Genomic DNA, 18,200 nt, shown 5'->3' with positions numbered 1-18,200 from the left:
AGCAAATACACCTAATGAATGGTTTATTTGGTACCACACTTTAGTACATTACTCCCTCAAAACGGTATGTTGAAGTCTTAATCTCTGATAACAGCAAATGTGATCTTGTTTGGAAATAAGGTCTTTGAAGATGTTATTAATTAGCATGGGGTCATACTGGAGTGGGGTGGGTCCTAATCCAGTATGACTGGTGTCCTTGAGAAAAAAAAAAACATGGGAGAAGGCTGTGTGAAGATGGAGGCAGACTTGGAGTGACACATCTACAAGCCAAGAAAAGCCGAGTTTTGCCAGCTGTCACCAGAAGCTAGCAGAGGACACTCCTCTGTGCCCCAGAAGGAATCAACACTGCTGGCAATTTGATTTCAGACTCCTAGTCTCTAAAACTTAGAAACAATAAATTTCTTCTTAACCAAACCAAAACCAAAACCAAACTCATCGCTGTCGAGTCGATTTGACTCAGCGACCCCACCTCCTTGGGTTTCCAAGGCAGTATCTCTATGGAAGCAGATTGTCCAACCTTCCTTCCAAGGAGTTCGGAAGTTCTTTTAAGCTAACCAGATTTGTGGTACTTTGTTACAGCAGCCCTGGGAAACTACTACATCCATGATACATTCAATACCATTACACCATTCAGTGTGCAGTCACTTATTACCAGTGTGCAGTTCAGCACTGCAAAGCTTCAGTAAGCAGGTATATTCATGGTGCCTTTCCATCAAGCCCTGCATGTGGTTCTGAGATGCGTTGCCTCAGATGAGTCATGTCTCTGATATCCAATGACTAAACCTACACTTTTAGCATATCCCAAAAGAGGTAATCAAGAGGATTTGAGCTATTAAGAAAACACTGTATTTCCAAATCACTGTCACTCTGAATTAGTTCAAGCACGTCACGATAGACAGTCCTTCGTAGCCTGGGGGTAGGAGTGGGGAGAACAGGACAGGGTGTAACACTGCCCCATCCAGGTTACCATCCCCTCCTATAACTGGTGTCATTGGGAAGCAAAGTAGAAGACAAACTCCCAGGATCTCTGACCATCAATCCAAGGACCACTGACAACATCTAAGGATTATGGGTCTGAGAATGAGGCTTTTCATTCCATTGTTAGGTGTTATAGATGAGCTCACGCTGCCTTCCTGTACTGCCCAAGGATCTAGTGGGCTCCAGAGCCAGGGGAACCATTTGCCAAATATCTGTTACTATGCCAGCTAGTCAAGGGTTCCTTATAACACATGCTCCCAGACTCAATCTGGGATCTCTATGCTTCTCTGTCTACATGTCAATCTTGAGGCAGTTAGTGAAGTTTTATAGTGGCCTTTAAACCAGAAGCTTCTGACAAATGGAAACTATTTACAAAAAACGTGAGTTTTAACATAGTTAACCCCCTTCAGCCACTCTTGCTAACTCCAATATCCCAGTGTTAAAGCTCCTACCAAATATGCCTGAGCAAAAACTATAAAGGACCCAAGGTGGTATCCAACTTTCAAATACCTTCAAAAGATAAGCTTTAACTCCAAATTTCAACTCCCATTTAACTGACTTAAATTATAGCTACTTGACCTTGCCTTTTGCTCTTAATCTTCCTTTTGATAATACTGATAAAAGGAACTGTATCACTTTGACAGTTTATTCTTATGTTTAATAAGTGATTGAGTAGAGACATAAACACCTTTTCATTCAGTATTAACCTTAGCGTATTTCAGTACAAGCCTGGTCCAAACATGCCTCTGAATGGCTGTATCCCCTCATTAGCTTGGCCATATGAGTTTAAGCTATAATAATTCAAGCAAAAACAAAGTCTGCAATGACACAGAATAGTAGAAAAGATCCCCTGCAAGGAAGAGGCTCTGGCATACTTACTTAGTTAATAGGCTGCAGGGGTGGTTGGTACATACCAGTATTATGTATTTCCTCAGTAATGTACATGCCTTCTCGATAGGTCAGTCCCCCTGCAACAGGGGTTCCTGTGGCTGGAGCCAGTGTAGGGTCAAATGCATCAATATCAAAACTCAAATGGATTGGCCTTTGTCTTCTAGAAAGAAGGAGAATAAAAGAACAATTATTTGGTTGTGCTTGGGCCTTGATCTTTCCTATGGTTGTGATTCCTTGATTTCATTGCTGTCAGTCCTTGTACTTTGTTCATACAACAGATTTCCATATTAGCTTTCCACACACTAGTTCGTGAAATTGACATTTGTTCTGCACGCCTCAGACTGCCTGACCCCAATTTCTATTCTGGCTTATCCTGGGCATTAGAACCTCTACTTCAGCAACTATTAGGAGAGGGAGAGGGAATTCTTCACTTCCATGTGATTTTGAGCTCTGATATGTTCTAATTTAGGGAGGACTGATCTAGGTTACAGTTCTTGTTATTATCTTAAGACTATAAAAGCAACTAAACTTAAACTCTGCTTTTATGTCTGCAATCTTCCAGTTCTAACTTCAGTTCAGCCCAGGTGCCCAGTGTTGAAACTAACATACAATATGCTTTGCCAAATAAATTTCTTAACAGCTTAAGAAATGGCATACTAGACAATGGTCCTATAAGTGTATTTGTATGATCTGAATTCCCAGGTGTATAGTAGAGCTGACAAGGGACACAGCCAGCTACCCAGAAGGACTGACTAGTTGAACCTGTGGGCTCGGGACCGTAGTCACAGGGGATATCAAGCTCAATTGGCATAACATACTACACAAAACATTGTTCCACCTTACTTTGGTGAGTAGTGACTGGGATCTTAAAAGCTTCCAAGCAGCCATCTAGATGCAACGATGGGTCTCTCCTCGTCCAGAGCAAAGAAGAATGAAGAAAACCAAAGACTCATGGAAACAATTAATCCTAGTGACTGATACATCATGTGATCCTCAGCCTATATGACTATGAGGCCAGAAGAACTAGATGGTGCCTGGCTACCACTGTCAACCACTCGGGGGGAGATCTATGTAGGAGATCCTGGATAGAGAGGAAGAACAATGTGGAACAAAACTCAAAATCATTTGGGTGAAAAAAAAGGGGGGACCAGGTTTGCTGGTCTGATAAAGCCTGGTAGAACCATTGAGACTATGGCCCCTAGCTGCCCTTCAGGTCTGGAATTGAACCCACACCTGTGGCTTCCAGCCAAACAAAAGACAGGCATGTGACTTGAACATTACCTGAGATAGATACACTCCTTGGAGAGAACAATCAGGGAAGAAAGAAGGGCTGCTTATGCACAGGGAGACAGCTCAGGGGGCAGGAATGCACGAAGGGATGGACACAGGGAAGAGATAACTATCGGGAGGATGTGAGAGGGGAGCTGTTGCGTTGTGGTAAATTGTAGTCAATGTCATGAGACAAAGTGTATGTGAACTCCTGTATGGAAAGTTTGCTCTGTAAATTTTCACTCAAATACAATTTTAAAAGACAGAGGAAAAAAAGAAATGGCATACTACCAGAGGCAGTGCTGACATTAATCACCCAGAAACAAAGGCTCAGAATTTGAAAAATGCTCTTAAATTAGATTAGGACTCATCTGCCATCTTTCTGTACTACCAAAATTTGCTTCATACGCTTCTAATGAAGTAATTGTGAAGGTCAGAAGAAAAGAGAACAATGAATGCTTCTCATTGCGAAAGACAGCAAGCACTAGAAATGGAGCTGAAGAGAAATTCATATGAGGCAGAGGGTTGGGACAATGACTTAAAGGAAATCCCCTCCCAACCACAGAGGAAGATTAGGTATGTTTCATATTACATCCTTCGTTCTGAAGTATTTGAATTTTCACATGTACATGCTTTGTTTTTTTGTATTTTAAAGAGAAGCTATCCTTGAGAGATAGGTAAAGTGTGCTGTTCATTGCAGGGAGTTTGACCTATCCTTTTGGGACCTAGAAGTAGAAGTTGTTGTAATCACTTACTTGCCAATCAGCAGATCGAAGGTCTGTTCCATGACCTTCTGGATACCAAGTCGATCAATGTCCCTCATGGAAAAATACTGGATATCATAGTTCTTTAAAATAAAACTGTGGTGAGATATAAAGGAAGGAGTCCTTAGTTTAAAAAGCAATTTTACAAATGTAAATTTAGAGGCACTTTGCCTTTATAGTGACCACCAACAGGTTAAGTCAAGCATCAACCTTTCAAATGGAATATACAACAAAAGAGAAAAAAAAATCACCGCCATTGAGTCAATTCTAACCCATAGCAACCTTACAGGAGAAGACAGAACTGCCCCACAGGGTTTCCAAGGCTATAAATCTTTACAATGCAGACTGCCACATCCTTCTGAGGAGCGCCTGGTAAGTTCAAGCCACCAACCTTTTAGTTAGCAGCTGAATGCCTTAGCCACCACACCACCAGAATGCCTTCAAAGAGAACATAAGTGGCCACAGTAGATTCAAAGCCTAACCCTAACATATCAACTTACTGTTCAGGAGGGTCCACATCTCTTAGACCAATATACACAATATCTGGTGAAGAGATACAAGGTTTGAGCCAGGAAAACCCTGGGAGTTGTGGTACCTATGAAAGGAGGAATGAACAGAATTAATCAAGAATTCTTGTCTCACCGCTATATGCTGTTTGATTTCTCCTCAGACCCATAGGATATGTTTAAAGCAACATAAGGCTTGATCTGGGAAGGAACTGATATAAGTGGAAATGTTTCAGAAGGGCAGCTGAAAAAAACAATATCAATTTCTCAATAAGAATATAAAAAAATCTCTTCTCCTAAAGTGGCCTCAGTTTCTCATTAACTTACCTAAAAAACAGTAATACTTGCTCATTAGCCCCTTTCCACCTCTCTGCACATTACTGAATTGTTTACAGATTGGTTCTTAAAGCATAACCCAGCTGCCATTTCAAGTTGCCAACAACCAAAACATGAATCCTGCCTAATGAATCACCTTTGTACTGTTCATGTTTAACTTGGTCTCTCACTGAGGGGAGGGATATACCGATTCTAGTCGATGCCTGACATGGGCTCCCATGTCTATATTTTTTCTGAACAGTTTAAAAAAAAATATTACCCAGAGGAAATCATGGTTTCCCTTGTTTTTGAGACCAGTAGGTCTGAGGTGTGGCCTGGCAGCTTTCAACCAAGAAGTCCTCAGGCTGTGAGTCTTATCAATCACTAGTTACTACCCATCACCACCCTGCTTGCTTTTATACCAGATAATATGCTCCCCTGAGAACAGGAACCATCATCTGTATCCCTAGCATCTGACAGACTCCCTGGCCTTCTAATGTTTGATGAACAAATGAAGGAATGGTAAGCATTTCTACCACCTGTTACATTCACCCGTCCTTCACAGAAATCTTGCTAAACTAGACACTAAAACCCCAGGATAATCCCCAGAAGCCATTCAACTTTCTTTTCACTTCAGCCAACTGACCTTGTCCTGTAGTTCTCTGAGGAGGAATGAAACTGGCTGTCCATGGAGATTTCCAGATGAAGTGGTAAGCGGGGTATTGATATCAGCATGGGCGTCAACCCAGATGACACAAAGGTCCGGGCAGTGCCGGGCGTGGCCACTAATGGTTCCAATTGCCAGGCTGCAAAGAACAAATACAATAATCTTCAAAGCCCTCTGCTTGGCAAACCTCACCAATAACAAATAGCCTCAGCTCGCACTCTGTCCTAGGGCAAAGTCGGAGCTCTGGATTAAGGCACATGTTGGATGAGACAGAGTCCCAGGGGTTGCTGCAGCTTCCATAGACTAAGCCTGATGAGTTACACAGAGGAAAATAGAAGACTTTTAAGATCAAAACTGACAATTGATTACCCCTGCAGTGTGTCAGATGTCATTGTTGCCCCAGATTCATATCATTTGATCCATTAGCCAGCGAAGAACCTCAAATATTTGTTCAATGAAATGATACCTAGTTAAATGTTGTTAGGTGCCATTGAGTTAACTCCAACTCAGTGACCCCATGCACAGCAGAACGAAACACTGCCAGTCCCATGCCAGCTCCACGATCCTTGCTATATTTGAACGCATCATTGGCAGCCACTGTGTCAATCCATCTCACTAAAGGCCTTCCCCTCTTTAGTCGACCCTCCACCCTATCAAGCATGATATCCTTCTCCAGAGAATGGTTCCTTCTTACAACATGACCAAAGTAGGCGAGACAAAGTCTGGCCATTCTCGCTTCCAAAAGAGCATTCTTGGCTGCACTTCTTCTAGGACAGATTTGTTAGTTCTTTTAGCAGTCCATGGTACTTTCAGCATTCTTCGCCGTACCACAACTCAAAAGCATCAACTCTTCTTCGGTCTTCCTTATTTATTGTCCAGCTCTCAGAGGCATATGAGGTGACTGAAAATGCCATGGCTTGTGTCAGGTGCACCTTAGTTAAATAAAGTAGTCTGTATGTACACAACTCACAAAAATGATGCTTCATACCTCTTAAGGAAGACTTTGGAGATCTAATGATTACTTCCAAAGAATCAGTTTTCTTAATTTTTTTAAGGATAAAAATTAGAAAGCATCATAGCTTTTTAAAAAGATTGTATGTGGTACTTCCCAACCTACTTCCCAACCCTTGAAAAATAAAAGATGTTAAAGACATACTAACTATGGAAACCCAAGTGTGAAGATGTCATTTAGCCCCATGAAGAAAACAAGTTAATCTGCACGTTACCTTATATACATCATACCACCTCACTGCCGTCGAGTCGGAACCAACTCATAGCAACCCTTCCCTGGGTTTCCAAGGCAGTATGACTATGGAAGTACATTGCCGAACCTTCCTTCTGTGAAGTGGCTGGTGGGTTTGAACTGCCAGCCTGGTTAGCAGTCAAATGCCTTAGGCACTTCACCACCAGAGCTCCCATATATACATTAGCAAGGCATTTAAATATCCTGAACTTTTTCTGTTTTTGTCTGTCTGCGTCCTGCCCCAGCTTCCCATAACCAAAGCATTTGACAGATAGGAAATACAACTTAAGCATCTTAGGAACTAACTGCAGCCACCTTTCTTGGTCAATATAGCATGAATCACAGTTAGGCTCCAGGACCTCTCTTTGAGGGATGTTGTCATTAGGTGCCATCAAGTCAGTTCCAACTCACAGTGACCCTATGTACAACATTGAAATGCTGCTTGGTGCTGCACCATCTTCACGATGGTTGCTGTTTCAGCCCATTGTTGCAGCCACCGTCAACCCATCTTGTTGAGGGTTTTCCCCTTTTTTGTTGATGCTCTACTTTACCAAGCATTATGCACTTCTCCAGGGACTGGTCTCTCCTGATAACATGTCCAAAGTAAGTAAGACCAAGTTGCGTCATCCTTGCTTCTAAGGAGCATTCTGGCTGTACTTCTTCCAAGACCAATTTATTCATTCTTTTGGCAGTCCATGGTATTTTCAGTGTTCTTCATGAACACTTAATTCAGATGCATCAATTCTTCTTTAGTCTTCCTTATTCACTGTCCAGCATTTACATGCATATGAGACTATTGATAAAATGGGTCAGGTGCACCTCAGTCCTCAAAGTCACATCTTTTCTTTTTAACATTTTAAAGAGGTCTTTTGCAGCAGATTTGCCCAGTGCAGACGTGCTTTGATTCTTGACTGCTGTTTCCATAGATATGATTACGGATCCAAGTTAAGTGAAATCTTTGATACCATCAGTGATGTTGCTTATTCATCCAGTTGTGAATTTTTGTTTTAGGTTGGGGTATAATCCATACTGAAGGCTACAGTCTTTGATCTTCATCAATAAATGCTTTAAGTCTTCTTTACTTTCAGCAAGCAAAGCTGTGTCATCTTCGTATCATAGGTGGTTAATTAGCCTTCCTTCAATCCTGATGCCATATTCTTTATATACTCCAGCTTCTCAGATTATTTGCTTAGCATACAGGTTGAGTAAGTATGGTGAAAGGATACAACCCTGAATGCACACCTTTCTTGATTTTAACACACACAGTATCCCCTTGTTCTGTTCAAACAACTGCCTCTAGGTGTATGTACAAGATTTCATGAACACAATTAAATGTTCTCGAGTTCCCCACTTTTCAAAATGTTATTCATAAGTTGTTGTAATTCACATGGTTATGATTTGTTATGGATTCGTTAACACAATTTGTTATGATTCATGCAATGCCTTCGTGTAGTCAGTAAAACACAGGTAACATCTTTCTGGTATTCTCTGCTTTCAGCCAGGATGCATCTGACATTAGCAATGATATCCCTCGTTCTGTGTCCCCTTCTGAATCCACTTTGAATTTCTGGCAGTCCCTATTGATGTACTGCTACAACTGTTTTTGGATTATCTTCAGCAAAATTTTACTTGCATGTGATAATGATATTTTTCAATAATTTCCATATTCCACTGGATCCCTTTTCTTTGGAATGGGCACAGATATGAGTCTCCTCCAATCAGTTGGCCAGGTAGCTATCTTTCAAATTTCCTGGCATAGACGTGTACAAGCATGCCAGGAAGTATCTTTGAGGGATAGCATAGTCTAATGCAAGCAGTGGATTAAGTCAGAATTTTATGGTTTTAGCCCTGGAAGGCCTAAATGATGTAGAACAAGTCACCCAATTTCTCCAGACTTCTACTTCCTTTTCTATAAGTCTGAGTTGGTTTATGGGGACAAATAGTTTGTATTATACTATGGTTCTTCCTTTAAAATGTTTACTAACTGTTCCAAGTTACATATTCATCCCTTCCTTTCTAGAATTTCCCAGACTGCCTAAGTTACAGCACTGAACAGGAAAAAAGTGAAGCAGTGACGGGACTGCATTGTAGCTACCTACCTACAGGCAAAAGAAACTAAGGCCTGTGGTAAGCACATTGCTAAAAGGGCCCTAAATAATGAGAAGTGACCAGAAGAAAGACTGGACAAATGACCTTCCAGAGACAGCACTCAACTAGGAGCCAGGAGACCCACCTTCTGGTTGATTTCCTTAAATCTTAGTAGAGAACCTAAGATGACCATTTTCTTATCCTATCAGAATTTTTGTACCTAATAAGGAATCTACCTGCCTCTGTGGTTGTAATAAAAATAAAAAAAAAAAAAGATTTAACTTCTGTTAAATTCTCTGAGAAGCTCTCGGGACAGCTGCTAGATTGGCTCTGGAAAGAGAAGTTAATTGCCATAGAGGTCACACTGACTTTGAATCCCAGTTCTACTACTACCTGACTCTCAATCTTGATTAAGTTATTTGATCTCAATGTTCTGGGCAATAAATTAAGATAAATGTATCCACCTCATAGCATTGTTAGGAGGAGTAACTAGTACTTTGATGCCTTTTTTCCTACTACAAAAACCTTCATTACTTAGGTCAAATCATACTCCTCTGTGAAATCTGACAACTCTAGTCCAAGTTCACTTCTACTCTTAAATCTTGTAGAATTCACTATTTTATTTTTGATACCACCTTTCTTTTTTTTTTTTCATCTAGTCCTAATAGATCACAGATTTCCTGAAAACAGGGACTTTATCAAATGAAAGTCTTAAGATAGTTTCTCAAGAAATCTACTTCCATAGTGATACTGCCTCGAAAACCCAAGGAGGGGTCGCTATGAGTCAGGTCCGACTTGACGGCACACAACAAAGCAGCGTGAAATAGTAACTAACAGCCTTGCTTGGTCTATCTCTGAATTTGCTTTGTCTGAATGGACACGTCCTATTAGGCAGCATATTGTACAAAGAAAACCACATGTGCCTCCACTCCAGCAGCTCATGATCTTAGACATGAAAATGCGGTTATTTACACACATCATACTCTATTTCTCCAGATGAGGAAACTAAGACAAAAATGCTAAATGATTAGCCCAAAGCACCATGTAACCCAGCCTCTCCAATATTCACCTCCTAGCTTACCTGTGGTCTCCCCCCACCGTGATGCAGCTGTAGCCATCTGACACAGCTCTACTAACCACTTCAGCCAGTTCTTGGTTGGCAAAGCCTACTGAGCGTGGATTCACTATCAGGTTGTTGTAGAGATCATCTTTGGGAACTGGAGTAAAATTCAAATCTCCAAAGTCCTTTAGGTGGCAGCCTGGAAACAAATGAAGGATGACAAGATTAACTGTGTGAACTATCCCAATTCTTACCAGCCTGAACCATAAATAACCATTTGTGACAAAATACACGTACTCATTCTGTCAGAGTAAAATTGAAAATGCTGCATGACCATGTGGCAGGATTATCTCAATTCCTGTCACAATCATAGTAAGCAGATTGAGTTGTGAGCCCCATTTTACAAACGACACTGGCCAGGAAATGTAGGTCCAGTTATTAGATGAGAATGGATTCTGGTGGACAGCTAGCAATTTGCCAAATGAGCATTTTTCAAATTCTGCCATAACATTTAAGTGATTAAGATCTCAAATACTAAAGCTTAAGTTGCCCTAGGATTACCATTTTATATCCTTTTTAACTATTCTAATTCATTACAGAGCTGAATCAGTGAATGCACTATGCCATCCTGATGCAGCCTCTTAGCTTTCTTCTTTAATGCCCACTGTACCAACAGCATTGTAGCACCCAGAGGTCTAGGAGAATAAAACCCAGGACTAGGTTCCAAAGAACACACAAGGGCCTGAAAGGAAATGTACATGGCATGTTTAGAAACGGCTGAGCAATTTATTAGGAATGGGTTTGAATGCTGCAACAATGTGATAGAAGATTGTAGAGAACATGAATTATAATCCATAAACCAGAGTTTTTGAGATAAGTGGGAAGGATGATGGGAGGTTAATCTTGTATAAAGAGCAGGTTGAACTGGATCATACTGAAACTTACTTTACCAGAGTGCTGTGGCAAATTCTGCTCATTTAATAGGAGTAAGAAATGGTCATTTTTAATGAATCAGTTACTAATGAAAAGAGCAAATACTGTCATGTGGAGGGACTGTCTGCCTGTCACGCTTGTGGGAACTGTCTCTTCCTTTAACTCTGTACTTCAAGTTACCTCACCTGCGAGTTTATGGCAGGTGATTCCTAGGGTTTCATTGCTGCCTTTTCCTCACTTGTAAGAAGGCACTGTAGTACAAGATGAACCTGAAATTTCAAGGAAGCTCTTAGGTCAAAGACACCAGGAACCAATTTGAAAGGGCTCTCATTTTCCACTTGCAGTGAGAAAAGTAAAGTTTTTATACATTGGCACAGCCTTGTGGCTTTTCTCCCCAGTATTGGTAATAAAAACACTGTGTTGGCAATAAAAACACAGAGTAATAAAAACACAAAAGTCTGATCTTTTAGGCCCAGATGTCACCTTTGCCTTTGATAAACCTTTCTAGGCTCCTTGGGAGTAGAAGGATAGAACATAAGTGTATCAACAGGATGATGCAACCAAGCAGTGGGGGGGGAAAAAAAAATCAATACAGCCCCATGGGACCTCAGCATTATCTGTGAATAGCACTTCAATTTCAGGGCCCTGATCACTAATGAGTGAATGCTGAAAGCCAGTGACTGGAAAGAAGGGAATGGAGAATAACTGCCTGCCTCCACATACCACACTGTGCTAGGCCCTTTACATGTAAGTGTAAATCCTCGTGCCCTCTGTTAGCATCACACTGACACTCTGGAGGAGGAAACGGCAGCTCAGCAAGGTTTAACAGCTCCAACTGTAATAGACAGCAGTTTCAGAGCAAGCCTGATACTCCTTGGACTCATATAACCAGGTATTTTCCAACCTCACTCTCCCTACTGCTGACATTGAATTACAGATGGCCCCATCTATTACTAAGGCTTCCAGGAAGTTATGAGAGATGACTGCCAGAAGATTCCACTGAGCCCTAGATGGCCCACTGACAGAAAACTAGATTTGGATAAAAGTAAGAAGTCTTCACCATCTGTCTCTGGGTATATGGAAATGTTTATGACTTATCAGGAATAAGTCAGTAAACATGGAGAAAAGCTAAGACTGTGAGCTTTCATTTGATGCTGAGAGAGTACTAAAGGATTTTAAAAGTCAAATACTATCCATGGCAGATTTAGCTCCATGCAAAGAGAATTCTCAGTATTTTGAAGGATTGCACTTGCTGATTCCTAGAACCTCAAAATTGTAGTTTAATAATGTTTTCCTAGAAAACAAAGTTGCAACATTACTAAAGGTCTAAACTAGGAAAGAAAAGAATACCAGGGTTAATTCAGGCCACTTGAAGTAAGCAGAACTTCTCTCTTATGCCCAAAGTATGATTTAAGTAGTAACTTTTGAAGAGACTGTTATTTAAGGAAATTCATTTAATTCCATCAATAAAATGCAGAGGTTTCCAATTTATTTGGTGCATGTAACTCCCAAAGGCTATGCGACCTTAACATCCATGTGTCTTGAGGTATCTGAAAATCAGCTCTTTGCTTCTTTAGAGCTAAGTTTGTTGCATCAGGTAAAAAAACCATATCACACCAAAAGACATATTTGTTGTAGTTAACTTCTTCAGAATCCCCAAGAAGATGGTTCCAACCAGTGCTCTCAACTTGTTCCTTCCCACTCTGCTCTCCTGTTACCTCAGCAACTGGTAAGCAGCGAAGATGACAACTGAGAAGGAGAGAAGCAGGGATGTTGGCAGTGGGGCTTCTAGGAGGGAAAGTCACCCGGGGAATCCAGGCCAGTCGCTCCAGACACATTCACCTAGCATATGCAAGTTCAAATGATACAAAGACAGTGATGCCTCTGCATGAAAGTGATCCTAGAATAAAAAAAAATCAAATATAACTCAAACTCCAAAATTTGGCTCAAGAAATATAGCTGAGATGACTTAGAGTTACATATTTCCTGCTAATTCGTCCTTGCCCAAGGAGAACAGATACCTTCTGAAGACAGACTTAGTAACATGTGCCCCTCTGAACCAAAGTCATGTCAACCCCCCAAGCACTTTTAGATCATGCTGAGCCAGCTCAGGATTTCTAAGGCAGACTGTAAGCTGATAGACCCTTAGCAGCTTGGTTCCAGCACAGGCAAGGTACGGGAGGTAAAAGGAGGTTCCTCTGGCTCTGTAAGCCACAGCAACACAACCACTGTCCGTCTTCAGAACAAGAATAAGACTGTCAATCTTAAGAACAAGATTACTGAGCTTCTCTGAAGACAAAAGATCTACTGTCATTCACATATTGACAAGACCTCAAGCTGTGCCAATATGCCACACCAAATGCAAAGGAAAAAGTCTCTGCCCTCTGGCCCCTAACTTCCTAGAAGAGTCAAGATCTCTGTTGTTCTTATGTGCCATTGAGTTGGCCCCGACTCATAGTGACCCTTCCTTGGGTTTCCAAGGCAGTATCACTACGGAAGTAGATTGCCCAACCTTCTTTCCGAGGAGTGGCTGGCGGGTTTGAACCTCCAGTCTTCTGGTTAGCAGTCAAGTGCCTTAGGCACTACGCTACCAGAGCTCCTTAAGATCTCTAACCAAGTTCAGTTTCTAAGCCTGTCCTACCTCACACAGTTGTTACGCAGATTAAATGAGATAATAAGAAAAAACCTGATACATGGTAGAGATTACATATTTGTATGAATGAGGCATCTTTGTGGTTCTTCTCTCCACCGCACCCTTTTTTACTTTCCCTTGAAATTGATGGTGTAACCTAAGACTTCCCAAAACTTCTTTTAATATGACTGTGTCACTTTGAATAAAGGAGCTCTGGTAGCATAGTGGCTAAAGCACTTGACTGCTAATCAGAAGGCTGGCGGTTCAAACCCACCAGCCACTCCTCGGAAGGAAGGTTGGGCAATTCTACTTCCGTAGTGATACTGCCTCGGAAACCCAAGGAGGGGTCGCTATGAGTCGGGGATGACTCGACGGCACATAACAACAACAACAACAACACTTTGAATAAAAACAGAGTTTGGGGTAGGAAGCAGCAAACAAACACAGGCCCACTAATTTCTCACTGAAATGGCTCCTGGAGTCCAACTCTCAAACACAATTCTATATTCCCTATGAAAGGATATAAACAAGCAAGGCCAATTTAATCACACCCTGCTGTGACTCAATCCTTGGGTCACACAGATGTTTTCTTTTCCTATTCAGAGGTTCGTACTTCTTGGGGGTTGAGAGGATAGAGAGCAGAGAAGATTCTGTCTTCTCTTCAAATTTTAAGTATGACCACACCTGTTTTATTAACATACTCTCAATTTTAAGAGAGTTTGGTCATTAGTGGTGGTGGTGTTATGTGCCGTCAAGTCGGACCCAACTCATAGTGACCCCTCCTTGGGTTTCCGAGGCAGTATTACTACAGAAGTAGATTGCCCCTTGAGGTTGTCAAGGAATTCACATTGCTTGGTTCTACAATCGATGCCAACGGAAGCAGCAGTCAGGACATGAGACGTCGTGTAGCATTGGGAAAGTCAACTGCGAAGGAACTGTTTCAAGTGCTGAGGAGCAAGGATATCTCCTTGAGGACTAAGGTGCGCCTGACACAAGCCATGATATTTCCAATCACATTGTATGCATGTGAGAGCTGGACAATGAATAGGGAAGACCGAAGAAGAGTTGATGCTTTTGAGTTGTGGTGCTGGCGAAGAATGCTGAAAGTACCATGGATTGCTAAAAGAACTAACAGATCTGTCCTGGAGGAAGTGCAGCCAGAATGCTCCTTGGAAGCAAGAATGGCCAGACTTCGTCTTACCTATTTTGGTCATGTTGTAAGAAGGGACCATTCCCTGGAGAAGGATGTCATGCTTGGTAGGGTGGAGGGTCGACGAAAGAGGGGGAGGCCTTCAACGAGATGGATTGATACAGTGGCTGCGATGATGGGCTCGAGTATAGCAGGGATTGTGGGGCTGGTGCGGGATCGGGCAGTGTTTTCGTTCTGCTGTGCATGGGGTCGCTATGAGTCGGAAACGACTTGACGGCACTTAACAACAACAACAACAACAGATTGCCCCATCTTCCTTCCGAGGAGTGGCTGGTGGCCACCAGCCTTCTGGTTAGCAGTCAAGTGCCTTAGGCACTATGCTACCAGAGCTCCTAAGTAAATGTATACAAGGATTAAACTATATAAACCAACCATAATAATCTCTGAGGTTCTAAGCCTCTAAATTGTGCTTGTTTGAACAACAAAGGAATAATGCAGCCATCTGTCTAAAGTAACTAGAGAGGTCAACCTTACTCTAAAAAAGTGGTTATCATTAGCTACTCATGTGTTGGTTAAAAATAACCATGTTTCAAAAAGGGGTTACTAACTGTCCACTGTAACCTAGTAACATTTAGCATGAATAAATTTATCAACTGGTAGCCAATCACTTTGTAAGAATTAATAAAATTTGATATATGACAATTACTGAGTCATATATACTTAAAAATCCAAGAATTAGGCAGGTGGCTTCTGATTAGCCAGTCAATTTGAAAAGAAACAGTTATCTGGGAAAAATCCCATGGGTCAAGATGTGAACAAAGTACTGAAGAAAGTTGCAATGTTCTGTCCCCTTTCTTGCTTCAACAAAAATTTACTATGTACTTAAGTGTACATAGAGTGTCCAGCACTCTATGAGTTTTAAGGATATGTTGTTATGTTGTTGTTATGTGCCGTCGAGTCAAACCAGACTCATAGCGACCCCTCCTTGGGTTTCCGAGGCAGTATCACTACGGAAGTAGGATTGCCCAACCTTCCTTCCGAGGAGTGGCAGGCGGGTTTGAACTGCCAGCCAACTGGTTAGCAGGCAAATGTCTTAGCCACTATGCTACCAGAGCTCCCTTTAAGGATATAGAGGTAAGGTATGATTACAGCCTTCAAGGAGCTCAAAGCAGAAGAGGCAGACAGAGAAAGTGGCAGTCAAGTCCAGAGCTATGTGATATGGCTGTGCACGGTGTAGTGGGAAGGGAGGAAAGGTGCTGACTCAGACCAGGAAAGCCAGGAAGACTTCTCAGAAGAGGCAATATCTGAGTCAAAGTTATTAGCCAGGCAAAAAGGAGAAGAAGAGCTTACCGGGCATAAGAGGTACATAGTACCTTCACCCCTACTAACTAGTTGAGCATTCCCTTGAGCCCAGGGTTCCTTCAGGACTGTGGAGAGATAAGGCAGGAGGAAGGAACAGGGATCAGAACCAAAATGCATTAGGGAGCTCCTAAGGTTTTCAAGTCAGGAAGTGACTAATCACATCTGCATTTAGATCTCTATTCTGCTAGTCGTGTGGAAAAGGGTCTGGCCTGGAGAAGAGGCCCCAGAAGGAGCTGTAAAGATAAGGCAGTGGGACAGAACAACTGGCTTGAGAGGAACCTGGGGGAAAGACAGAGATCTGCCCTCCAGCTTTCTGGCTCTGCTACCACCAGAGACGGAAAAGACCAGGGGAAGGGAGACGGAGAAGACAAGAAGCTCGGTTTTGGATATGTTGGTCACTGAGGTGTTAGAGACTATTACGGATTGAATTTTAGCCCCCCAAAAATGTGTTGGAATCCTAACTCCTATACCTGTGAAGGTAATCCCATTTTGAAATAGGGTTTTCTTTGTTATGTTAATAAGGCCCTACCAATGTAGGGAGTATTCTACACCTCATTACTTGAGATATAAAGAGCAGATTAGGCACAGACAGGAAAGGACAAAGTGGAGAAAGATAGATGCCACATGGAGATCACCAAGGACCTGAGGAATGCTGCACTACAGGAACTGAGACAAGGATCTTCTCTCAGAGCCCACAAATAGACAGCCTAGAGATGATGCCCTGAATTCAAACTTCTAGCCTCCTGAACTGTGAAAAACTAAGTATCTGATCTTTAAAACCATCCATGTGGAATTTCTGTTACAGCAGCACTAGCTAAGAGACTCTATTTCTGAAAATATGTGGAAACAAGTTAATGGGCCAACCCTAGGCAATTAACACTGGTAACGTCGCTTCTAAATGAAGTGTACACCATCACCTATGAAGCAGCCTTGCCAAAATAAATAAAAATGGAACCTAAATCTGCCCAAGCCTCAAGATCTAATTACCAGTTTACAGGAAGTACAGAAGACAAAGGAACATGTCATACTACACCATGGGGACACCATCTGCAAAATCCAAACTGAGCAAAATTCTACAAATGACCTGTTTATTCTAGAAATAAACTGTAATGAAGAGGGAAAAAAAGAGAGAGAAACCTATCAATTAATATGGACCTTATCTGGATCCCTGGTCAAACAAAAAACAAAAAAAAAAGTGTAAGTCAACTGGGCAATGTGAACACTGATGGGATGTTCAATACTAACTTAATGTATTTTAGGGGTGCTAATAGTATTTTGGTTGTGCTTTAAAGAATCCTTATCTTTTGAAGATATAATGTATTTTTTTTTTTGCATATAACAAGCCTACTAAATAACATGCATAACGCTCACAGAAACTAACACACAAGGGGGTTGTATCGTTTGCAAAAAAACAGTATTATTTGAGCTTTATTGGCACAAAAATACAGTACAGTGAACTATTTGCATATGAAATAATATGACATCTGTGATTTGCTTCCAACGATCTCGAGGTAGAGCAAAGAGTACGATTAAAAAGATAGCCATTTATTGATGACTAAGGAAGGAGCTCTGGTGACAGTGCCTAAGGCATTCTGACTGCTAACCAGAAGGTTGGCAGTTCAAACATGCAAGCCACTCCACAGAAGGAAGATGAGACAATCTGCTTCCCCATCTCAGAAACCCAATGTGGGTTGCCATGAGTCAGAATTGCCTGGAGGGCAGTGAGTTTGGTTTTGGTTTTTTAAGATGCTAAGTGACTGATATATCCAGTTCATTATATTATTCTCTTACTTTTGTTGTCATTGAACAAACACTTCCATAGCAAAAAGCTGAAAAGGTACCTGGGAGATAAAGGTTTTGGAGCTGAGAAGAGATAAACTGTTGAGATAAACCTTTAGGTGGCATCAATATACAGGTGACAGTAAAGTCACAAAAATGGACTGCCAACCAAGACAGTATAAAGCAAGATGATCGAGGACAGAATCCCGGGAAACACCAACATTTAAGGAGTAGGGGGAAGAAGGGGATCTATCTAGCAAAGGAACCTGAAGAGTTAAAACCAAGAGAGTAGTGTTAGTTTCTATTGAAACTGATACTAAGGAAGAAATGGTTTACAGCATCAAATAAGATGAATGTTGCACTGTCCACTGGATTAGAGACCAGGAGGCTGAAGAGCTCAGCAAAACCAGTGTCACTGCATTGATGACCCAGGAAGTCATAACAGGGAGTTAAAGAATGAAGACAAAGTTCAACAAGACAGAAAATAACAAATGCTGGCGAGGTTGTGGAGAGATTGGGACTCTCATACACTGCTGGTGGGACTGTAAAATGGTACAACCATT

General features: G+C 41.6%; 1 protein-coding gene across 1 annotated transcript in view; it reads right to left on the bottom strand.

Moving 5' to 3' along the window:
- Positions 1 to 18,200, bottom strand: part of ARG2 (arginase 2) — a 37,918-nt gene that overhangs the window by 1,154 nt on the left and 18,564 nt on the right. Inside the window, exons 3-7 of the mRNA XM_007942307.2 lie at positions 9,803 to 9,980; positions 5,370 to 5,529; positions 4,403 to 4,497; positions 3,894 to 3,998; positions 1,893 to 2,029 (exon numbers count right to left, since the gene is read on the bottom strand). Of these exons, the coding sequence (XP_007940498.1) occupies positions 1,893 to 2,029; positions 3,894 to 3,998; positions 4,403 to 4,497; positions 5,370 to 5,529; positions 9,803 to 9,980 (675 nt within the window). The remainder of the gene's footprint in view (positions 1 to 1,892; positions 2,030 to 3,893; positions 3,999 to 4,402; positions 4,498 to 5,369; positions 5,530 to 9,802; positions 9,981 to 18,200) is intronic.

Source organism: Orycteropus afer, unplaced genomic scaffold (genome assembly GCF_000298275.1).
Source record: "Orycteropus afer afer isolate SDZICR_OR568_19922 unplaced genomic scaffold, OryAfe1.0 scaffold00088, whole genome shotgun sequence".
NCBI lineage: Eukaryota > Metazoa > Chordata > Mammalia > Tubulidentata > Orycteropodidae > Orycteropus > Orycteropus afer.
Note: the sequence above shows the minus strand (reverse complement) of the source record. Positions and strands in the feature narration are given on the sequence as shown.